The sequence below is a fragment of the Macaca nemestrina genome, chromosome 11 (genome assembly GCF_043159975.1).
Source record: "Macaca nemestrina isolate mMacNem1 chromosome 11, mMacNem.hap1, whole genome shotgun sequence".
Taxonomy (NCBI): domain Eukaryota; kingdom Metazoa; phylum Chordata; class Mammalia; order Primates; family Cercopithecidae; genus Macaca; species Macaca nemestrina.
This window is the reverse complement of record NC_092135.1, coordinates 486,379-510,140: the sequence shown is the minus strand read 5'-3', so window position 1 is coordinate 510,140 and position 23,762 is coordinate 486,379. Positions and strand designations below refer to the sequence as shown.

The 23,762-nt window shown below is 53.1% G+C and overlaps 1 protein-coding gene and 1 long non-coding RNA gene across 7 annotated transcripts in view; one reads left to right on the top strand and one right to left on the bottom strand.

Moving 5' to 3' along the window:
- Positions 1-11,763: 11,763 nt before the first annotated feature.
- Positions 11,764-22,526, bottom strand: LOC105464151 (APC membrane recruitment protein 3). Of its 4 annotated transcripts, none has more exons than XM_011711812.2 (3): positions 22,357-22,526; positions 17,009-17,103; positions 11,764-16,138 (listed from the first exon to the last, which is right to left on the bottom strand). In XM_011711812.2, exon 3 carries the CDS (start codon positions 16,117-16,119, stop codon positions 13,534-13,536), a length of 2,586 nt encoding a protein of 861 aa, XP_011710114.2. In that variant the 5' UTR covers positions 16,120-16,138; positions 17,009-17,103; positions 22,357-22,526; the 3' UTR covers positions 11,764-13,533. The 4 variants fall into 4 exon arrangements, with proteins under 4 accessions (XP_011710114.2, XP_011710116.2, XP_011710115.2 ...); XM_011711814.3 differs by lacking the exon at positions 22,357-22,526 and adding an exon at positions 21,679-21,936; XM_011711813.2 differs by lacking the exon at positions 17,009-17,103.
- LOC139357042 (uncharacterized) overlaps positions 21,924-23,762 on the top strand; it is an 18,576-nt gene continuing 16,737 nt past the window's right edge. Inside the window, exons 1-3 of one of the 3 annotated variants that reach the window (XR_011609633.1) lie at positions 21,924-22,348; positions 22,916-23,039; positions 23,228-23,559. This is a non-coding gene — a long non-coding RNA (uncharacterized lncRNA). The remainder of the gene's footprint in view (positions 22,349-22,915; positions 23,040-23,227; positions 23,560-23,762) is intronic. The other 2 variants (XR_011609632.1, XR_011609634.1) reach the window with 2 other exon arrangements.

The window sequence follows — 23,762 nt, the reverse complement described above, 5'->3', positions numbered from 1 at the left end:
TCTCACTCTGTTGCCCAGGCTGGAGTGCAGTGGCGCCATCTCGGCTCACTGCAAGCTCCGCCTCCCGGGTTCACGCCATTCTCTTGCCTCAGCCTCCTGAGTAGCTGGGACTACAGGCACCCGCCACCTCGCCCGGCTAAGTTTTTGTATTTTTAATGGAGATGGGGTTTCACCATGTTAGCCAGGATGGTCTCGATCTCCTGACCTCGTGATCCACCTGCCTCGGCCTCCCAAAGTGCTGGGATTACAGGCGTGAGCCACCGCGCCCGGCTCCACAAAAGCTGCCTTTTGTACTAGTCTAAGAAGTCAGCGACTCAGGCAAGGTGCTGCCTGAGCTCCGGTCTACACTGCCTCCCAGGTGCAGGTCACTGTTGAGGACTAAGCACCTGCGAACTGCTCTGCCCTCCACTGCCCCCGATCCACAGTGCCCTCTCCATCTTCAGCCCTGGCCCATTTGTTTTGAAAATCTATATACTCCCTTGAACATTTTAAAACAGCAACCCCAACTTCCTTTTATCTCAAGGTGGTCTAAATGGTTGTAAAGGATATACTCACCCGTGTGTCCTAAAAATTAATATTTTTAAGCAAAAAGTGAATATCACACTTTTAAATTTCTTCAACAAAATCTGAGCACCATAGCACTTTGGTGACCACTGTCCAATTCTAAACAGCAAGTAAACAAGCACTTGTTTCCTTTTACGTCGTTTCTTTTTCTCCCTCCACTTCCTTGACTAGACTGTTATCAAGTCGTATCTTCTAATTGCTCTCTGTCTCAGGCATTCTCAGGCAGTGTTAGAGGAGAGACCCATGGAGACTGACCGCCTGGGGCCCACCCGGGGGAGGTGTGCATTGGTCGGTACTGGTCTGCCTTGCGCAGGTGGCTGCAACCATGGACGGCAGGAAAAGCTGGTCAGGACTCCTTCCCGTGGTGAGGTAAAGGCAAAGAACCAGAAGAAAAGACACCGTGGTGTGCCTGGGCGTGGTGGCTCGCACCTGTAATCCCAGCACTTCAGGAGTCTGGGAGGCCAAGGCAGGCAGATCACGAGGTTAGGAGATCGAGACCATCCTGGCCAACATGATGAAACCCTGTCTCTACTAAAAATACAAAAATTAGCCGGGCGTGGTGGCGGGCGCCTGTAGTCCCAGCTACTCAGGAGGCTGAGGCAGGAGAATGGCGTGAACCCAGGAGGGGAGGCTGCAGTGAGCTGAGATCGCGCCATTTCCAGTCTGAGCGACAGAGGAGACTCTGTCCCAAAATAAATAAATAAATAAACATTAAAAAATATATAAACAAAAGAGAAAGAAAAGGCATGGTGGTGGGGGGCACTAGTGTCAGGCAGAAATAAACTTGGGGAGGACAGCAGAGAAGGACTAGCACAGGGGTGGTGCTGCTGCCATGGGGAGAAGATAGCATCATGGGAGAGGATGGGAAGAGCCAGGCTCAGGATGCCGGTAGAAAATGGACAGAAGGAAGTCTAGCAAACGGCATCTTTTCTGGGGCACCCCGTGGCTGTGTTCGCATACGTGTTTCTGTGCTCATGGAGAATGAAGATAGAGATGGTGCTGCGCTTAGAGATGGTGCTGCGCTTTTACAGTGAATATCTGGTGACTGGGGAGAAAAACTTGAAAGGACATTTCCTAAGAAACAAGAGTATTTAAACAATTTAAATTTAGAAGGAGGAAATGATAACAAGAACCGGGAGGTGATGGTCAGTGGGTTAATTACAATATAGGCGCTGAGCAAATTCAATTTCCGGAGGCAAACACAGTTGTTGCCTTGGAGGGAGCTGACAAATTTTCTACAGCAAACAGTGACAAATAAATTTCCTATAATAATCATGTAGGGTTTCATGGATACAAGTTAGAGGCTATGGAACCTGAGTATATATGTAATAATAATCGTTATTACCAGGGACTTCCCTGTCCTTCCAGCAAGACATCTGGCCAGTATATCAACTTTACAATGGCAGGATGGGAAAAACATTAAAATTGACCTCAAATGGGTCCTTCACCCCATGAATTGATATTTGTACATTTCTTAGAGTGTCTGACTTATGATAAATCATAAATAGTGTATAAGAGTTTTTAAAATAAGATACATTATGAAATATTTAAAGGATAAACTTTTTTTTTTTTTTTTGAGATGGAGTCTGGCTCTGTTGCCCGGAGTCTGGCTCTGTCTTGAACTCCTGACCTAGTGATCCACCCGCCATGGCCTCCCAAAGTGCTGGGATTACAGGCATGAGCCACTGCACCCGGCCCAGGCCCTCTTCTTTATAAATTACCCAGTCTCAGGTATTTCCTTATAGAAGTGCAAGAATGGACTAATACAATAGTCTTCAGACCTAAAAGCCCTCTACATCTGTTCAGTAACTCCCTGTGAGTGAAATAGTATTGTCCACTATTTTAAAAGAAGATCCAGGCTCTGTTTCTTCCCAAGGTCACTGTTCACCGAAGATGTGAGGAGTGTGCTGGCCGCAGCAGCCCAGGTGGCCCCTTGCCTGCCTGGCCAATCAAGGGTGGCACATGAATGCCACCAGCCAACACGCACAGGAACCCCACAGTGAGCCACTCACGAGCTGTAAATGCCACTGTTATGATCAGAATTGTATGTCCCCCAACTCACACGTTGAAGCCTGAGCCTCAGTACCTCAGAATGGGGCTGTTTGGAGGTAGGTCCTTTAGAGAGGTTTCTCACAGCGAGGCCTCAGGGTGAGCCCTCCATTCAGTGTGTCCGGGGCCCTGAAAAGAAGACAATGTTTGGGCACTCAGAAAGACACAGGACCACAGGCTGGGTGTGCACAGAGGAAAGGCCACAAGAAGGTGGCCATCCGCAAGCCACAGAGGGAGACCTCAGGGCAGCCGAGTCTGCTGGCACCTCCATTGTGAACCTGCAGCCTCCAGGACGGTGAGAAATACATTTCTGTTGTGGAAGCCACCCAGTCCGCAGTATGCTGTTATGGCAGCTGGCGCGAACTAGCACAGCCACTGGAGTTTGGCCAGCAAGCACACTGAAGCCATGAGAGGTGAACTATTTGTTTCAGAGAAGTGTAATCAAGCAAAAAAGAAAACAATCTCCATTAGCACTCAGGGTGAACGCCAACCTGGAGCCGACTGTCATTGTGGAAAACTGGGGCCTTCTTGACTGACCTAACTGGACAGATGGCGACGGAGGAGGAGGCTGTGCTGACCTCTTCGGCTGAGCTCCTGCCTGCGCTTCCAGCAGCTGCCCATGCCAGCCACAGGGAACACACCCAGCCTGCCCAGGGCCCCAGTGAGACGTGTGGAGCCATAAGGAGAGGTGAGCGGTGTCGCAGAGCTGTTCTTGGTTTTCGTTTTCGGGTGGGAGGGGTGGCACCAGTGCTGACTTAAAAATACGTATATAGGCCAGGCACAGTGGCTCACACCTGTAATCCCAACACTTTGGGAGGCCAAGGCGGGTGGATCACGAGGCAGGAGATTGAGACCATCCTGGCTAACATGGTGAAACCCCGTCTTTACTAAAAATACAAAAAATTAGCTGGGTGTAGTGGCACACGCCTGTAGTCCCAGCTACTCGGGAAGCTGAGGCAGAAGAATACTTTGAACCTGGGAGGCAGAGGTTGCAGTGAGCCAAGATCACGCCACTGTACTCCAGCCTGGGCGACAGAGTGAGACTTTGTCTCAAAAAAAAAAAAAAAAAATATATATATATATATATATACACACGCACACACACACACACACACACTTTTTTTACTTTAGAAATTTTAGATTTACAGAAAAGTTTCCAAAAAAGCTTATGAATATAGCACACAGTTTGCACACACTCTTCACACATCTCCCTTGCTATTAACATCTTATACTACTGTGGTACCTTTGTCATGACTAATTTACCAGTGTTGATACATCATTATTAGTAACTCAACTCCATACTTTGTTCAGATTTCCTAAGCTTTTCCTTAATGTTCTATTTATGTTTGAAGATCTTATCCAAATGACCATATTCCATTATTCCATTTAGTGGTCATATCTCCTTATTCTCTTTTGAGCTGTGACCTTTTCTCAGCCTTTCCACGTTTTGATGAGTTTGACAGTTTCGAGAAGTAGTGGCCAGACATTTGATAGAATGCTCCTCAATGTGGGTTGGTTTGATGTTTTTCTTGTAGTGAGACTGGGCTTACGGGTTTTGGGAGGAAGACCATAGAGGTGAGGCACCATTCTCTCCACATCATATCAAGGAGAGCTCAACATGACTCAATCACTGTTAATGTTGGCCCTGTTTGCCTAGCTGAGGTCATCTTTGCCAGGTTTATCTATGGTAAAATTACTTTTTATCCCCTTTCCTCATTGTACTCTCGAAGAAAGTAACCAAGTACAGCCCACACACCCTCTGAGCATTATCACATTATCTGCTGGTGCTGCTCAGATCGCCCCAGCCATCCATTTGGCCATTGGACGCTCTTTCAGTTGGCACCTGTGTCCCTTTAACATAGTCTCATTATTGCGTGTGTGTGTTTAAGCACTTTCTTAATTCCTGGCATTGCAAGGTGCTCCAGGCTCATCTCGCATATTCTGCACTCAGCCATATCATCAAAGACCCTTATTCCTTTTATGAGACATCTGGAGGCTGGGTGTGCTTATTGCTGCAGGGCGTCACTGCTTCTGGGCGGCTTTTGTAGACTGAGCTAGGAAATAGATGTATGTACACTGACCCAAATATACACATATATCTGTAACTATTCCACATTTACCCATCAGTATCTACATTATGCTAAACATGAGTTCATTCTACTGTCTCGGATTCTAATCCATGACCATATATTTCACTGTAGACTTCCCTTCTTGTTTTTTTGTGTTTTTGTTTTTGTTTTGAGACAGAGTCTCGCTCTGTCGCCCAGGCTGGAGTGCAGTGGTGTAATCTCGGCTCACTGCAAGCTCCGCCTCCCAGGTTCATGCCATTGTCCCGCCTCAGCCTCTCGTGTAGCTGTGACTACAGGCACCCGCCACCACGCCTGGCTAGTTTTTGTATTTTTAGTAGACACGGGGTTTCACCGTGTTAGCCAGGATGGTCTCGATCTCCTGACTTCGTGATCCACCTGTCTCGGCCTCCCAAAGTGCTGGGATTACAGGCTTGAGCCACCACGCCCGGCCCAGTGCTTTTGATTTCTAACATTTCTTTCTTATTTTTCTTGGAATTCTGTCAGCTTACATTACCTACCTGTTCTTGTAAGTTGTCTACTTTTTCCATTAAAGCTTGTACCATATTAATGATAGCTATTTGATATTCCATCTAATAATTCCAACATTTGTGTCATATGTGAATCAGCTGCTGATGGTTTCTCTGTCTCTTTAGGCTTTGGTTTTTCTTGCTTTTAACAGGCTTTGTAATTTTTTTGTCTAAAGCCAGACATGTTGTACATATTGGGCCATAGGTACTGAGGTCAATAGGCTTTCAATATCAGGGTTTATTAATCTGGCCAGGAGTTGGGCTGTTGTAATATTTGTCATAGCTTTAGGCCACCAGCTGTTTCAAATCACTCGAGGGGGCTTTTTTCTCTTCTTTCTTCTCTGTGGCTTCCTTTGATTCCGGTCATCAGAGAGAGTTTGTCTGTTCGCTCTGCTAGCTGTAACCCACTGTTACTACTGGAGCCTTGTTAGTGTGGTGGCACCATGTGCTGGCAAGTGGGGAGGGGGTGTTCCCTTGTCTTCCAACCTCCAATCAGGCCTCATTCTTTTAGTTTCGGTGCCTCGGTCTCAGGGTGGGGCCGATCCTTCAGAGCCCTGGTCCCATCCCTGGCCAGTGTTTCCCGCCTGCTTTCTTGAAGCCGTCTCCCTTGTTGACTGTCGCTTTGCTTATTTTCCCTTAGTTGAGACCTGAGGCTGGAGAGGACTGGAGGGGGCAGAACCCCTTCCTCTAGCTTGAAAAGGTTTCAGAATAGCCCTCAGGGAAGGCTTTGTTAAGGAGAAGTTTGGAGGGCTTCAAGAGGACCCTCTTCCACCGGGCGCAGTGGCGCACGCCTGTAATCCCAGCACTTCGGGAGGCCAAGGCAGGCGGATCATGAGGTCAGGAGATCGAGACCATCCTGGCTAACACGGTCGAAACCCCATCTCTACTGAAAAAAACAAAAAACTAGCCAGGCGAGGTGGCGGCGCCTGCAGTCCCAGCTACTCGGGAGGCTGAGGCAGGAGAATGGCGTGAACCTGGGAGGCGGAGCTTGCAGTGAGCTGAGATCACGGCAAAACTGCACTCCAGCCTGGGTGACAGAGCGAGACTCCGTCTCAAAAAAAACCAAAAAAACAAAAACCCTCTTTCCCCACCTCCCCTTGCAGGGGTAGGGGTGGAAGGAAGGGTCTTTGTCTGATCCTCACTCTGAAAATGTGAAGTGGTTCCTGGAGGAAAAGCCTCTGACACTGGACCCGTTTTAATGCCCATCCCCCCGCTTCTTCAGCCTGCAACCACGTGTCAGCGTTGTAATTTCAGTGTTTCTACCGGCTTTGGGTATCTGGAGACTTTTGCTCCCAACCATAGGCCTTGGTTGTTGAATTTCTCTGGATGGTCTGGCTCTCCAGGTTTCTGGAAGGTTCTTTGCCCTGTGACTTCATTTTTCAGATGGGTCAAGAAAAAAAAGCTGGTGTATCCAGCTTTTCCTTGTTGAAGGGTGAGAATGGCCACTTCCAAGGTCTTTACATGTAATAATAAAAAACGACATCTCCCCTCCCAAAGGCAGGGTGTGTGATGTTCATATAGGCCTGGGGTCCAGACATCCATGCCAGGGCCCTAAGACAGTGGGCAGTGGGTGGAGGTGGAGGCAAGAGGCGCTCTCCATTAAAAATATGCGTCTTTTCTTTGACAAGTCAGTTTCATTTTGACAATCTGGAAGAGGACTTTAATGGTGAACACTTCTGGGAAGGAAGGAGTGAGTGCAGCACTGTTTCAACAGCAAATGGGAAGTAACTTAAATGTCCATCAACGGGGAAGTGTTTAAATTAACTGCTCCCTCCAGGAGAGCAGCTGTGCAGAAGGTTGGGGGAGCTGCCCGCTGCGGTGCCTGCTAAGCTGGGGAGGATGTCCTGGGCAGTAAAAATTCATTAAAGTTTACATGTGTGTTGTAAACTAAAAATAAAATCCTAAGCCCCCCACTGACTGAACAGAATCCCACTTGGCCAAGGGGACCCCAGAAAACCCATAAAATCTAAATTATCAGCCTTGATGAGAAGGGAGGTCAGACACACCTCTTCATACCCCCTCCCTTTTGGAGTTTAGGTACAGTCGACCAGCATTAATGTTGAAATAGAAACCATAAAACTGACAGAAGAGGCTTTCTTTTTTATTTGAGACAAGGTCTCACTCTGTCCCCTAGGCTGGAGTGCAGTGGCACGATCATGGCTCATTGCAGCCTCAGCCTCCTGGGCTCAAGTGATCCTCCCACCTCAGCCTCCCAAGTAGCTGGGACTGCAGGTGAGAGCCACCATGCTTGGCTAATTTTTGCATTTTTTGTAGAGATGGAGTTTCGCCATATTGTCCAGGCTGGTCTCAAACTCCTGGACTCAAGCAATCTTCCTGCCTCGGCCTCACAAAATGCTAGAATTACAGGTGTGAACCACCACACCAGCCAAAACAGACTCTTTGGGGCAATAAGATGCCAAATTATAAGCAAGACCTAAGGCCGTGCAAGGCCAGGGTTAAGTCAGCCTGCAGGCCAGCAATCTTGCTACATAGATAGCATTCTTACCTGAACCGAAAACTTTCCTTACTGATGATTCAAAGTTTACACAGAGCCTGACTCCTTTCACCAATTGCAAATTAAAGAATCTCTAAAGCCACCCGTAACCCGTAAGCCCTCCCTCCCACTTCAAGACATCCCACCTTTTTGGGCTGGACCAATGTATACTTCCCTGATTGATTTATATCTTTTTTTTTCCCCCTTTTTTTCATGTTTTATTATTTTAAGTAGATTTTTCAGGCAAGTGTGATTTATGTTTTTGCCTGTAACCACTGCCTCCCTAAAATGCGTAAAACCAAATTGCAATCCAACTGCTTCGGGCCCACTGACCCTAGACTTCTTGGGTTTGTGTTTTCCTGGGCCCGTGGTCACTCATATTGACTCAGGATAAGCCTCCTTAAGATATTCGACAGAATATGGTTTCTCTGTTAACAGTATGTATGTCAAGGGAATAGAAAGGGTCTGACGTCTCCCACCAGGGCTGGAGGAGAGGAGGGAAGGGGGCTGTGCACTGGGGCTGTTTGGATTGGGTGTGGTCAGGGTTGTGAAACCACAATCCCAGGTGGCCCTGGCTCTGGACTGAGCTCCTGCCCCACGTCCCAACAGACCAGACCAAACCCCAATGCAGTCACTCGTGCTAAATGCCACATCACCAAACTGAAACTTTAAGTAAGCAGAGAGATTCCAAAACAGACCAGTTTTTCCTGGAAATGAGAGATTCGTGTCTTCCGGCGTCTGTGTGATAAGCAAGCCCCTCTGCTTCAGCCCTTACACTGCAGTCACCTGAAGGAGCCTGCTGTTAACTGATCAGCTTCTCTCCTGTTAGTGTTTCTTTGCCCCCACCTTACAAAACCCAGTGTTCTGCCATTGCCTGGAGCAGCTGTCATTCTGTTTTGTGGAATGGAGGCTACCACATTCACGGATCACAAATAAAAGCCAGTTAGATCTGTAATGAAATTTGTTGCAATTTTGTCTTTTGTCAGAGTGGGTTAATTTTGTAACAACAGAGGGCTGAGGGAGGAAGGATGGCGATTCCACTTCCACTGTTTCCCTGCTGAGCCTTCTGAGTTTTGTAGCCCGTGTATTTATTCCCATTCCAGAAAATAAAATAGGAAACCAGGAAAGACATGAAGCATCCTGGGATGTAGTCTGCAGTCTCTCCTGACCTGCGCTGGCCTTCGCCACTTCTCCTTTCCAGCGCCTCCCGCCCGTCCTCCCTGTCCTCCTCCCTCTCTCCCTCCTGGCCCTACCCAGTGTTCCCAGCTTCCCAGCACAATATGGTGGTTGGAAGCTCCAGTGCACAGTCCCCTGGGCAAACCCCTTTTCCACAGCCTGTGGGGCTCTGGGACCCTGGGTGAACAGCTGTGAGCTTAGGACAACTGGACCGACTTCAGGATTTTATTTCACGTGGGGAAACCTGCGGTCACCTCTACAGCCATGTGTGGACGAGAGGGCTGGAAATGACCAGGGAGGTCTGAACATGCCCAGCCAGCCTCTTCTGCCCCAGCATTGGGCTAGGCACGTGTCCCGGGAGCTGGGCTTGAGGTTCCCTTTTTTTTTTTTTTTTTTTTTGAGACCGAGTCTCCCTCTGTCACCCAGGCTGGAGTGCAGTGGCACAATCTTGGCTCACTGCAAGCTCCGCTTCCCGTGTTCACGTCATTCTCCTGCCTCAGCCTCCTGAGTAGCTGAGACTACAGGTGCCCACCACCATGCCCAGCTAATTTTTTGTATTTTTTTAGTAGAGACAGAGTTTCACCGTGTTAGCCAGGATGGTCTCAATCTCCGGACCTCATGATCCGCCTGCCTCGGCCTCCCAAAGTGCTGGGATTACAGGCGTGAGCCACCGCGCCTGGCCTGAAGTTCCCTTCTTTATCCACAGTGGGTCATCCTGAGGCCTGCCGGGAAAGACAGGCTGAGGGCGGGGTGCAGAGAGAGAGAGATCACCCTGAGGGAGCTCACACCGCCCCCTCCATCTTCCAGCAGGGTGCCTAGCAGGCCGCTCCTGGGACCCCAGCCCCAGATGCTGAATTTGAATCTGAGGTTCTGGGGTTGTCTGTAGTGCACCCAAGTGGAGAACCGAGGCCAGCAGGTCCTCCTAGGGGGCATGGCCCTGCCGCCGGGTCAATGTAGACCGCGCCTCCACATGGCCCGGGGTTTGGACACGCTTTGCCCTTCTCTGGATCCCAGGCCCTCCTGACCACTCCCTAACCCCCTGGATTCCTGCCCTTCCCAGCCTGTTGGGCCTGGCTGGGCTCTCCATCACCACGAGTCCCTGCATCACAGCATTGCACAAGGGAGTGCTCTGTCTCTGCCAGGGGGGAGGTGGCTGGCACTCAGGTCAGAGTCACCCTCCAGACACAAGGTTCATGGTCAACAAGAAATCAGAAACGCACACACAACCTTTTGACACTTCATTCTTTCAACAAGGATTTACTCCCTCAGGGGCAGCACAAAGCCCCGGGCTGGGGTTGAGTCAGGGCAGCCTCCCGCTGGGGGCTCAGCCTGCCAGAGGAGCACTTGTGGCTGGCACCCAAGGGTGCTCTGACATCTGCAGCCTGAAAGCAGGAAGGGCTGAGGGCTCTGAGTGGGGACTTCCCTGCAGGAGCTCAGTGAGAGGTTCTGGAGCCTGAGGAAGAGCAGGGTCTTTGGAGCTGGGAGGGGACAAAACCCATCACCTCACACACTAACTGTGGGCAAGTCACACCAGCACCCTGTGCCTCCGTGTCCAGGTCTGAAAAACGGGGCTGACAACTGCACTGCGGTTGATGCAAGGATTAGGTAGGCAGATCTGGGCCCCCGGCCTGGCTCGGTGATGCTGCTGTGGTCCTGTGTATGAGTCTCGGGACGAGGGCTCAGATGTGGCTCCACAGGGGCTCCAGGTCTGGATGGGCCTGGTCAGAAGTTGCTGCACACTTTGGAACCTGTGACGTGCAGCCTGTGCCCCGTTCACTGCAGGCCTCAGGGAGCCCTGTGAGAGAGGGCCACCAGAGACCAAGCGTCAGGCAGTCAGGAGAGGCACGGATCAGCGTCCCCTGATGGGAGGGCCACCCTCAGCTGCAGATCCCGTGCTGCCTTCTTCTTGAGCCAGGGCAGCACAACGCACGCTCCTCTTGGTGGGAGCCCTGCATGAGATGGGATTTCCCTAGCAGTTTGCCTGCGACCTGACTGACCCCTTTTCTTGTGCTGGTCTTTCCTCCAGAAACCAATTTCACGGCTGCCTGTGGAGCCCCATCCTGGCATCTTGCTGAGATGTGCTGGTTGAGGTAGAAGCTAATCCTGGAGAATGTGGATGGCCCATCTGTCCCTGCACCTGCTGGCCTGACACTGGGCCAGGACGGACACCTGTCCCTCCTACAGACATCAGCCACCTTCGCCCTTCATGGTTCTGAATGTTGGGGTGCTGCATGTATGTTGTGACATTTTGGGGAGTGAGGTCCACATCCCCATTCGAAGTTCACCTGAAGGGGAATGGCAATCTGACAGCGTGGAGGGGGTGGAGTCAAAAGGCTTTTTACTTGCAGGCAGAGCTGAGGAGAATCCATTGGCTTCTTCCCAAAGAGCATTTGGCCATCCATGGCTCTAGTTAGAGAGTGCAAGTGGAGGGAAATCATTGTTTGTAGGGGATGACTCGTGACAATCCAGCACTGCCCATCAACAAGGGTAGGAGGGTCCAGCCAGCCCTGGCAGGGCTGCACAGGGATGCATGATGCTGGCTGGCTCACGCCTGCAATCCAGCACTTTGGGAAGCTGAGACGCATGGATCGTTTTAGCTGAGGAATTTGAGAGCAGCCTGGCCAACATGGTGAAAACCCGTCTCTACAAAAAAAATAGAAAAATTAGCCGGGCATGGTGGCACACGCCTATAGTCCCAGCTACTTGGGAGGCTGAGATGGGAGGATTGCTTGAGCCCAGGAGGTAGAGGCTGCAGTGAGCCAAGGCCGTGCCACTGCACTCCCATTCCCACCTGGGCGACAAAGTGAGACCCTGTCTCAAAAAAAGAAAGAAAAAACAAAAAAAAGCAGCAGATGCTGGTGCCATACCTGTACAGCCTGCAGAATCATAAGCCAAATAAACTTCTTTATAAATGACCTGGTCACAGTTATCCTTTATAGCAACACAAAACAGGGTAATACAGTGTTCCTGAGGAGCGCCCTTCAGGCCCTCAGCAGGTTGTAGCCACCCATCCTGGGGCAGCAAGTAGGCCAGACTGGGGCCAGACTGAGGCTGGTTCAGTGGGCCCTCCTAAGGTCGGCTCCCCCATCTGTCTCCCATCCTGAGCCTCGCAGTCCTCACACAAGTGTGGATCATTATTCTGAAAGATACAATCCCAAGCACTGGTCCCCAACATTGAAATAGTGAAAGACACAAATCTGTAAAGTTTCAAATCCCTGACATCTAAAGTCTTGAAAATCACAATCCCGGGATAGTGGCATCATGTTGGGTGGAGCTATGACCTTGCTTAGGGCTTTATTTGGAGACTGAGAATGGTTGAAGGGGATGCAGATGGATGCCAGGTTGACAAGGGGTGGACCTGCGGACTTCTTTTGGGTGTGGACTTGACTGGGTTAAGGGATACCTAGAGGTCGTTATTTTGGGCATGGCTGTGAGGTGTTTTCAGAGATGAGTATGTGAGTCTGAGGGGCCTAGGTGGGGAAGATCCACCCTCAATGTTGGTGGGCAGCATTCGATCTGCTGAGGCCCAGAGGGAACAAATACAGAAGGCGAACTGGTCTCTCTCAGAGCCGGGACAGCCTTTTCTTCCACTGCCTTGACATCAGAGCTCCAGGCTCGCTGGCCTTTGGACTCTGGGACTTACACCCGTGGCCCTCCTGGGTCCTGAGGCTTTCGTCCTGAGCCACCCTGCCGGCATCCCAGGTTGACTGTGTGTGTAAGCATTGTGCCTGTGTGTAAAAACATCAAAACTTCCTCCATAAATGAAGAGATGTAATTTTTGTACATCTGTGTTTGTGAGAGATGAAAGTTCTTGCCATCTCCGCTCTTTGGGCAACTGCGTGTGTGGTGGTGACGCATCGTAGACTGACTTCATCAAAAGACGGGTTGCTGGTCATGACGTGACTGCAGATATCAAGCCGGGTGCACGCAATTACCAAGCATAGTGACGTGCATGTATACATTTCCCATTTTGACTTGTTTATGAATATAGTTTGTCTGCTAATAACTCACACCTGTGTAACTGTCATTAGTATTTACCTGAGTGTTTATGCTTGCAAAAATATGTATTATTGCCTATTTTATTGTGTAAAGTGGCTAATGATGTGTTCTGTTGTTTTTCTGTTTCTCAAATCCTTTTAAAATGTAAATATCTTTTAAAAAATTAAAAAAAAAATTCCCAGAATTATGTTTCCAGGATTTAGATATTTTGGGATTGTGATTTTTGGATTTTAGAGTAATTTTAATATTTTGGATTCTCAACGCTTGGGACTATGGCATTTGGGACTGTGTCTTTCGGGATTTCCACACAATCCCCAGGCAGACTCATTGGCTCTCTGCTTCCCATGTACAAGGTGCGGCTCTTTTTTCCCATCGGTTTCAAGCCCCGCCCCTCCCCAGCCCCCTGCATGAGGAGCGGCGAGGCAGCCGCAGCTTCACGCTCTCTTTGGTGGTGGGGCGGCGGGCTGCCTGAGCTGGTGGGTTCAGGCAAGGATGCCTCCCCATGAACATGCTACCCTCCGCATGCCTGAGTCCTGCCACCCCCTCCCCCCAACACAGTCCCCACATCAGGGACAAAAGATAGAGACTTGAGTCCTAGGCTCTCCTGAAAGCGGTCACGAAGACACATGCAGCTCCTGGTGCCTGTGAGCCTGTCCTACAGATGGGGCTCCGCCACGGCTGGCCTGGAGGCCCCCACTTCTGGCTGGCCACAGAGGAGGCCCTCACGGGCCAGGAGGCTGCAGCGGCATTCTGGGGCACTTGCAGAGACCCCCCCTTCCCGCTGGCGGTTCAAAGTGAGGCCCAGGCTTTCTGGATGGTGGCCCTGGGGACTCCACTGGGCAGCAGGGGCTGATGGGGGCTCAGAGTCCAGCTTTCTGCTGTATGCCACCTGCTCCACAGCCGCCGTGCTGAGCTGCAGGGCCGGGTCCTCCACAGAGGCCCAGGCCTGGACACCCAGCCCGGGGGGCTCCACCCTGAGCCAGCTCAGGTCCTGGACATGATCTCGACACCTCTGGTCCGGTGTGCTGGCCGAGTAGGGTAGGCCATGGACAGTGGTCATGCTGGGGGAGCCGCTGGACTGTTTCTGCTCCAGAATGTCGGGGCCCCTGGCCCGGCGCTGCCCAAAGAGCCCACTGCCCACGTCTTGCCTTGGAGGCCATGCGGCCGGGGGCTGGTCGTTTGAGCTGATCTTCAGGGCTGCCGCACGGGCCACACAGCCTGCCAGCATGGGCTCTGCATCTAGAGTGCCAGCCCCGTGACCTGGCCTCCAGGGGCCTCGGAAACGCCCCAGGACGCCTGGTGGCCCAGGCTCCTTCTGGGAGCAGGGCCAGGCAGAAGGGATTGGGGCCTTGTTTTCACTGGAAGTATCTGTTGTCGAAGTGGCTGCAGACTCCACAGAGGAAAACAAGTCTTCAGAGTGACCTCGTGTCCCTTCCTCTCGAGAGGCATCCCTGGACAGTGTGCCAGTCCCCTGTGTGGCCACCCCGAGGGCCTTGCTCTCTCCGGCAAGCAGGTCTGTGGTGCCCGTGTGTGCCCACAGCTCCTGCCTGCTGGGTGCTGAGCAAACTGTTGCCCCGCCTGCATCTGAGGCCAGGCCCTCCCTGCCCCCCAACTTCTCTGTGGGTGCCCTGGGGGCTCCCTGGGGACCAGATGGAGCTGCAGGCTGCCCAGGGGTGGGTGGGGCACGGGGCGTGGGGCCTCGACGCAGCCAGCTGACGATGCCCATGGTGATGGCGAGCTCAGTGTCACACAGCTTCAGCAGGCACTCCTTGCCCTTCCAGGAGCTCTGTAGGAAGCCCTGGCTGAGCAGGTCGGGGCCTGGTGCTGGGGCCAAGTTCTCCTCGGCCCCCACTCGGAAGCTGCACATGGACAGTGGCGTCCCCAGGGCCGGCCCTGACAGACTCTCAGACACGCACAGGTCATCATCTGGGCTGGGGCCAACAGGACCCTCACTGGGGTCATGGAAGAGCTCGTAGAGGGCGTCCCCACTGTAGCTGTCCCGTGGGAAGGTGGCGGCGGGAGTGCCTGGGCTCTCAGCTTCCTTCTTGTCCTCCTCAAGTCCTGGCGAGAAGGAATCATAGTAGCCCTCGTCACTCGTGGACACGGATTCGGGCTGCTCACTCTTGGGGGTGCCTGTGTCGATGGAGCTGGCTTTGGAGCCGCTGCGAGGGTCCCTGCAGGGGCAGAGGGGCAGTTCAGCGAGCCCAGCTGTGTCCAGCCGGGATTGGTCCCTGTCTGTGCCCTGGGGGCCCGAAAGCCATGGGCCTAGCAGGGCACGCTGCTGCTGCCGCACTGAGCGATTTACACTGTCCCAGAACCTGGTGAAGTCAGAGGCTTCGTTCTGGGCGGGCGAGGCCAGCTGCTCCACACTGCCTTGGAGGGGGCCCCTGGGAACCTTGCTCTCCAGGCCCTGAGCTGCCTGGATTGGGCTCTCCAGGCCCTCATTCAGCTCCAGGGATGGCACCGAGCTATCATCCGCAAAGACCTCCCCACAACCCGTGAGCGAGTCAAAGCTCTGCAGTGAGGCCACGTCCTCACACAGGGCCCTGCATAGACCAAAGGATGCATCGGCTAGGAGCTCGCTGTCCGACAGGTCCTGGCACAGGCTGTCCAGCCCCGGCCCCTCACCTGGGGGGAGGAAGGCTTTGCTTTGCCGGCCCCCAGGGTCTGATGGGTCCCCTGGGGAGGGCAGACCTTTCCCCTCAGCCGCCAGCGAGGCCAGTTCCTCAGTCTTGTTTCTGCGAATGTGGAATAGGTTCCGAAAGCACTTCTTGGGCCTTTTCAGGGAAATCCTCTTCCTGGGGATGCTCTTGGCCACAGCCGGCACGAAGGGCATCTGGGGCACAAAGTGGCGGTAGTCGATCATGCGCCGGCTGCCCGGGGAGCCCGGGAAGCTTGCACTGCCCACCAACTGCCCTGTGGCAGCCATGGCCCTGCCTGCTCCAGACACGCTGTCATGAGTCTTGCTCTTTCGCACCGGTTTGAAGGTGGCTCCGCAGAGGGCTGCGGGTCCCCCTTTGGGGTCTGGCTGTGCCCCTCTGTTGGGGCATCTGTCGTATTCTTGGGCACTGGGGCTGGCTTGGGGGTCCTTCTCACTCTGGGGCCTCTGCTGCCCTCCTGGCAGGACTGACCAGGGGCCTGCCCCCTCCCTGGCTGGCGCCACGGCCGCTGGGTCCGGGGGTTTCTCATGGGAAACCTGCAGGCTGGACTTGATGAAGGTCTTTCCTCTCTTCAGCTCCATGCTGCCAGCGCCCCGGCGGCTGTGGAGGAAAGCAGGAGGCACTCAGTATCACAGACTCTGGAAGACCCTGCCTACCCCTCTCACACAGCTCACTCTCTGCAGGGGCCTCCTTGCAGGTGGGGGAGCAAGAGGGCAGCAGCCCCGCCACGCCCACTCACTGCTCTTGCCTTTGTAGACAATGGCACACAGTAGGAGCCAAATGAGAGCTGCCTGGGGCCTGGTGATTGCTGCACCCATGAGTGTTTGACTCTCCCAATCCCCCTTTTAGCTCATTTGGCCCATTCAGACTCCCGTGTTCTGTGCAGAGTGCCCGGTATTCTACACACAGCTCCTTAGTGTACTTGCAGCCTGTCCTTAGGAGTGTGTGTCATGGCCCTTCTGAGTAGATCGGTGGAGGATCCAATTAGAGCAGTTGCCTCCTTCATCAGGCAGCTAAAGGGACACCCACGCCTGCCTGCCTCCTGGGCTGAAGGCAGCTGGCCCTCAGCTGGGGCTGTGGGGGCGTGCACAATGCAAACTCCAGGATTGTGTGCCTGTGGGGGGCGGGGTGGACAAGACTCCATCTACAGAGGCCATCAGGCAAGACACAGCCCAGCACCTCACGGTGCATGCAGAGCATGGACAGAGAGGAACCAGAGCATCGTGGTGGGAGGTGAGCATGGGACACAGGGTGGGCAGGCAGGGCTGCAAAGGTAGGCAGCCACCACCTTTTGTGCACACATCACTGAGGCATACTGACACCTGCAGTGCCATCCAGAGAAGGTTTCTGATGCCCGGTCTGTGTTCAATGGGAAAGGGTCCTGGGATCCGCCCTGGGCATGGAGGTGGACAGGTGGCAGCAGTGCTTGCCAACTGACTGTTCCGGCCCAGCTAGGGCATCCGGCCTTACCCTGAAATCAGTGGGGAGCTACAGCCATCTTCCGATGGGCGGGTGGAAGCAGGGACTTTAATGAAGTTGGCGGTCTAGGGCCACGCATCTGACCTCTGAGTGGAGGACAGAAAAAACGAGTTATGAGCAGAGAGTACTTGCCAGAGGACTGAGGATGGGGAGCAAGGCAGATGGAGGCTGCAGGGGTAACGTAGTAGGGTCTTCCAAAGGGAAGAACGCCAGGGTTCAGCGACAGCAGGGAGAGAGAAGCAGGCAGGGACAGTGCTGGACAGCTGGAGGAGGGAAATGAGGGGAGGAGGAGGGAGCTGAGCCAAGGTGAAAGAAGAGCTAGGGTTTAGTTTTAAACATGCTGCCTTGGGGTGTGTTATGGAGACTTTCAGTACCCAGGAAGGGAGGGCAGCCTGAGCCCCTCCCCTCTGTTCCCCTCACCATGTCCTCATGGCCCTGGACTCAGCCTGCTCCTTTCACCCAAAACACCCCTGTCTGCCAGGGTCTCCACCTGTCTTGGTAATGAGTGGCCTGACAGTCAGTCCTGGCCAGGGAGAAACTGTGGCTGGCTCCTTCGCCTCTCCATAAGGACTACCCAGAGGCAGCCCTGCACTGATCCCCCAGCTCCTGGCTGTGAGGAAGCCTGCAGCAGGCATGAACATGACCTGAGGCTCCGTCAGCCTGTGTGTCTTTCACACCCCACCCCAAGTAAGCCTTGCAGCTACCTGCCAGAGACCCTGAAATGCTTCTTCATGAGGACCCAGAGGGGCGAGGGGCTGCCTCATAGCCCAGTGGGCACGTTGAGGCCAAGAAGATGGGAAGGGGTGGAAGAGCTGGCACTGCAGGGGCTGGCAGGGTCAAGCCGACCAGCCTCCACCCGCTCCCACCTGAGGGAAGTGCTTCCTCCCCTTGGAGGAGCACCTCAGACTTTTGGCTGGAGGATGAGAAGCAGCAGGCACCATGCCAGGAGAGCCACAGAACCTGGGCTGGGCTGTGGCTGCAGCTCAGCTGTTGCTGGTGGCACCCTGGGCAGAGGGAGAGTGCCCTGAGCAGCCACACTGGCTTTTCGGCCTCAGGCCAGATGGTGCCTACCTAAGCCTTACCCACCCTGCACCTGCAGACTTTCCACTCGGCACAATCCTTTGCAGCCGTGATAAGGCCTCCCCAGCTCTGCCGGGCTTTGCCGCACACAGCACAGGGCTTACTCTCCAAGCTGTGGCTCAGATGACCCTGGCTGGAGTCTTGGTTCCACCCACCTAACCAGATGGACAGCTTGGCCCATCACCGTATGAGGGGCAAACGATTGTAACCCCCGTTTTACAAAGGATAAATTCAGATTCAGAGAAGTCAATGAACTGACCCACGTCACACAGGTGTTAAGTGACGGAGTTGGGATCTGAACCCAGGTCTATCTGATTCCGAACCTGACAGTCTATAAACCAACAGCTCAGACACTTTTGTGGGAAATCTAAAAGTAGAATAATAAATGTGTTTTCATGAAAAATATTGTAAAACACAATGAAAGTGAAAATTAAAAGCAAGAAGGGTAGCTCACACAAATTTAGAAAAATTATAATTGAAGGTGATAATAATTCCTATGGCAGGAAATTTTGGAAATATTCATGATGAGATCTCTATTTCCCTTAGTCTTTTCTAGGTTTTGGAAAAAATCTTGATTGACATTCTATTGGAAATAACTCCAGCCAGGCACAGCAAGGATTATTTCACTGTGTGCAGAATTTTGCAACTGCAAGAACACAAATGTTTTATCTGATGTAGATGTCTATAAATAAAACGACCAGTTTCTCAGCTCTCATAACAGTCAACTGATTTAAAATCATGAACAGTTGGAAATTTCACTCCACTCTGAACTTGAAAAATGATCCTTTAAAATAGCTGTCATTGCTATAGATGGCCGGACTCAGTGACACTAACAATGCCAAGCCCATCTTCTGAGTTGATTGAGCACCTTACATAGAGACAGGACAATAACACAGGACACAGAACGATGAGCCAGAGGCGCAGCAATACTGGAGCATCCCATGAACTCTAGTCTGTGTTCGGTCCAGTCCAAATCCGTATTAAAATATTTTATCGGAACCTGTCTCTTTGGAAATGTGTGACCTATGATGGGGGTGGGAACTCCCTGGGTGGTTGGAGGGCCCACTGCTTGGCTGGAGGCAGGCTGAGAAGTCAACTCCTGTGACAGTTCTCTGGGGCAGAGTGGGATTTATGTGGACAGCCAGATGCTGGCCTTGTCACTGCCTGAGGGCAGAGGCCAAATGTGCCCAGGTTCTCAGTTGCAAAAATACACACTGTTTTGTAACCCTGTGGCTAAAGACCCGTCAGTGGAACCCCAGCAAGAAACATGACAGGTCCACCCCACAAGTGCCATATCCCTCCCCCAAGGAGGGCTCAGACCTGTCCCTACCCTCTGGGTGCCTTCTTGTCTGCGGGGCTCAGCAACCACCAACTATTCATTCTGGTGCTTGGTCTCACTCCCCAACGAGCTTGAAAATTCTTTTAAGTTCCGGGACTCCAGCTATAGCAGGCGGTGAGCTATTACTTAATTAAATGCACTGTTTTATATTTGAGACATCTGAGTCAAATGTTTACACCTAAGTTCCCTAAACAGGATGCAGACTCTGAGACTTTAATTCTGTGATACAGTTTATGTGAATCATTTTCTTTTAGTTTCTTTGTCTTTTTCTTTCTTTCTTTCTTTCTTTTCTTTGAGACAGAGTCTTGCTCTGTCGCCCAGTCTGGAGTACAGTGGCGGATCTCGGCTCACTACAACCTCCGCCTCCCGGGTTCAACTGATTCTCCTGCCTCAGCCTCCCAAGTAGTAGGGACTACAGGCGTGTGCCACCACGCCCAGCTAATTTTTTTATTATGTGTATCATTTTCTCTTTTATTATTTATTCCTATTTTTTTATTTTTGAGATGGAGTCTTGCTCTGTCTCCAGGTTGGAGTGCAGCGGCATGATCTCAGCTCACTGCAACCTCTGCCTTCTGGGTTCAAGCGATTCCCCTGCTTCAGCCTCCTGAATAGCTGGGACTACAGGAGCGTACCACCAAGCCCATCTAATTGTTTTTTAATTTTAGTAGAGATGGGGTTTCATCATTTTGACCAGGATGGTCTTGATCTCCTGACTTCATGATCCTCCCACCTCGGCCTCCCAAAGTGCTGGGATTACAGGTGTAAGCCACCACTCCCGGCCTATGTGCATCGTTTTCTAAGACAAGTTTCAGTGACACCAGGGCCCCGGGCTGAGTCTTTCATCTCTAAGATGAACTTGCAAGTTCCATGGGAACAGAGACCACACAATGTATTTACTTAAGTAATTCTGTTACAGGGATGTGATATTTAAACCAAACCCTAAAAGAAGAGGACAGCCAGGCAAAAGACATTGGACGCATATTCCAGGCAGACAGAACAGGCTTCAGAAAGATCCCGAGGCGCAAGAGAAGGAGAATACTTAAGGATCTGAAAGCAGCTCCAGTGGCCAGAGCGGCTCAAGTGGCCAGAGCAGCAAGCCAGAGGGATGAGGCCTGGAGATGGGCTGCGCACACCACACCTGACCTGAGGTCTCAGTGAGGGCCATGCTTCTATCTGCAAGCCACGGTGAGCCAGCCTTCCAGGGCAAGTGACAGGGGCCAATTCTCACTTTCAAAGATGCAGGTGAAAATGGACAGTGGAGATACGGAGGCGAGTTAGGAGCCCAAGCAGGGTTTAGGGGAGAGAAGGTGGTGGCAGAAACTCCTGTATCTGTGCACCTCCCATCACAGCGCTTTACACGGCACACACAGACATGAATTTATTGCAAATTGGGCAAACGAAGTTATTATACTGGTTGCTTTTCTACATGACGAACTCAGGCTTAGCTGCCCAGCTTTTCCTTTTTACTTTGAGAAGGTAATTCTGTGCCTGTCTTTCCTTTCTCAACATGGAAGTGTCTGGGTGTTTGCTTTCATGGAGCAAAATAAAAACCCTGGAGGAATACACATGCCACAGAAACGCCTTGAGACATAAAACGTTTGGCTAATAGTTTTGGTATTTTCTACGCCTTCCCTGGTATGTAGGAAAGTCGCAGCAGTGAGATACAAAGGAGTGTATGGTGATAAAAAAGCGCAGGCCCAGGAACCTCTGGAAACTGGGCTGGAGGCAGAGCTATGGGGCAATAGCGTTCTCAGTAGTAGTCTGCCTTGTCATGGGAGGGCTGGAGTGAGAGCCACTGTGGGGAGGGAAAGCGACCGTGCTCTGGGGAGGGGGGGTGGGGGGTGGGAATGGAGAATAAAGCAGAAATAGAATCTGCTGTGAGAGCACCACCAAGCCACCCAACCCCCACGTTGGGGAGACAAAGGGCCCACCTCCTCAGAGGGCGCCTCTGGACTGCCCAGGGGCAAGGAGATGGGCCTCACAGCCCTATTGGCTCTCCCTAGCTCCTGCATCCGCGGGCGGACGGTTTCTCCGTTTCCCTAGCCCGGACCTAAAGGGTCACCGCCCCCAGGCCCCTGACTGCGCCGGGCACCACTGGGTGGAGGGTGTCGACCCTGCTTCCTGCACTCAGCCCGTCCATCGCGCCAGAGAACGCACCAAATTCCCCAATCCTCGCCCTCCCCCCAGGGTCCACATCCGCGGGGCAGGACCGACGCAGCCTCTCAGGGCCTTGGCGACTTACCGCAGGGGGCCGGCGGTGCAGCAGGGCGCGGCCGCCACAGGGTCGGGCACCGCGTCGGAGCGCGAGCCGCGCTCAGCACCACGGTCAGCTCCCGGCGCCGCGCGCTGAGGCCTGGAGGGGGAGGCCAGGCGCCCGCACCCACCCACCGCCGCTCCAGGGGCCCCGCGGGGTCGGGCAGGCTAGGGTTAAGCCTCCGGAGGCCGGCGGGAGGGGCGGGCCGGGGAGGGCGTCGGCGCTGGCGCTCAGGGGTGGTGAGGGCTGCTCCGCCAGGCTGTAGCCTCCTGCGCCGCGCTCGGGCCGGCTTTGTCTGTGCGTATCGCCCGGTCTCTGTTTCTCGTTGTCTCTGCCTCCCACCCGGCTGCGGCTGTGCCTCCCTCAGGCGCAGTCGTCTCCCCTCGCCCCCGTGCGCAGGGCGCCCCCGCCGCTGTCCCCGCTCCCGGGCGCGCACAGGTGTGGGAGCCCCTCCCCCTCAACCCAGAGCGCCAGCGCAGCCGACCGCGCCGCTCGCGGAAGGGCTCGGCCACCCGGAGCCTCGTCACGAGTCCTACCCAGGATTCGGAGCGGGCCTGCAAGAAGGGGCAGGCCAGGCTGGGGCTGCAAGGCAGGGTCTTCCCGTGGAGAAGGGAGCTGACTATTATTAATGAGAACGAAAGAGGCACTTGCCCTACAGGTACTCACTGTGTGGGGTCTGCTGCTGCTGGGCCCTGCCGCAGTCTTGGGGGAGGAGCAGAAATGCTGTGGGGACCCTCTCTCCGCAGAACTGAGGACGAGGGGTCTGCACGCGTGGTTCAGTGCCTGGGGCTGGGGTGGATTAAGTAACTCTAGGAAGGCTCAGGCTGCAGTGCCGGGAGTGTGGGGCGGGGGTGTGTGCGGGGGGCGGGGCGGGAGCGCACAGCCTGTGCTGGGGAGGGGCTGATGCCAGCAGGAGGTTCGCGGCCGTGGTGTGCCCAGGCGGAGCAGGACGAGAGGACGCAGGACTCCCGGGTCCACGCTGAGGCTGAGGTTGAAAGGAGGGCAGAGGTCAGGTGGATGACGGAGGCCAGGCCTTTCCCTGAGCTTGGTGGGCTCCCTCCCAGTCACCTTGTCCGAGAACCCAGGACACAGAGTCCCCTGGCTTTGGATTGGTTTGGTTTGTCATTCCCCTTGACATCGTCTTGCCCCAGAGCCAAGAGGCCCCTTCATCCTCCAGCCAGGACCTTCCCCACCCTTGGGTGACCTACCTTCTTGCATTTTTTAGATTCGAGCCCTCCTTCTACGCAGCGACTAACAGCGTGACCCCAGAGGCCCCCTCGCCCATGTTGTTGGTAGTCCTGACCTTTTTTTGGCAGATCCTGGCTGTGGGAGTTCCCTCTTTCTCTTAGGTAGGACACAAGGCGGTTTCTGCCTCATTGCCACCTACACCCAAAGTCAGGGGTAGGACTCCCCCAGACCCCACTGTCCTCCTCTTGTTAAAATTAGTAAGCATTAGCCCCCTTATTACGCTTTCCCCTTTTGCATTTAAGGATCTTTTTATGTTTCTTATAAAATCATGTTTTTTTTTTTTTTTTAGATGGAGTTTCGCTCTTGTCATCCAGGCTGGAGTGCAATGGCGAGATCTTGGCTCACCACGACCTCTGCCTCCCGGGTTCAAGTGATTCTCCTGCCTCAGCCTCCCAAGTAGCTGGGACTACAGGCATGCATCACCACGCCCGGCTAATTTTTGTTTTTTGTTTTTTTTCAGTAGAGACAGGGTTTCACCATCTTGGCCAGGCTGCTCTTGAACTCCTGACCTCATGATCCACCCGCCTGGGCCTCCCAAAGTGCTGGGATTACAGGCGTGAGCCACCGTGCCTGGCCAAAATCATGTAATTTTGAGGATAATTACAGATTCAGCTTCTTCCAGTGAGTGATAGTTGCTCATATTCGATGCTTATGTGGTCATCGTTCGGCTAGTGCAAACCGTTCCAACTCTTCTACTTTGTCATTTCAGAGAGTTTTCAAACACCCCTAACTTTTGGGTAACATGAAAATATATATTTTAAATTTTTTATTTCTCCAAGATATAGGATCAGGTCTTCCCCAAGGACCCCTGGAAAAATCTTTTA

Coding starts and splice junctions, on each gene's coding strand:
- LOC105464151 (XM_011711812.2), bottom strand. CDS start 16,119: ATGGAGCTGAAGAGAGGAAAGACCTTCATCAAGTCCAGCCTGCAGGTT.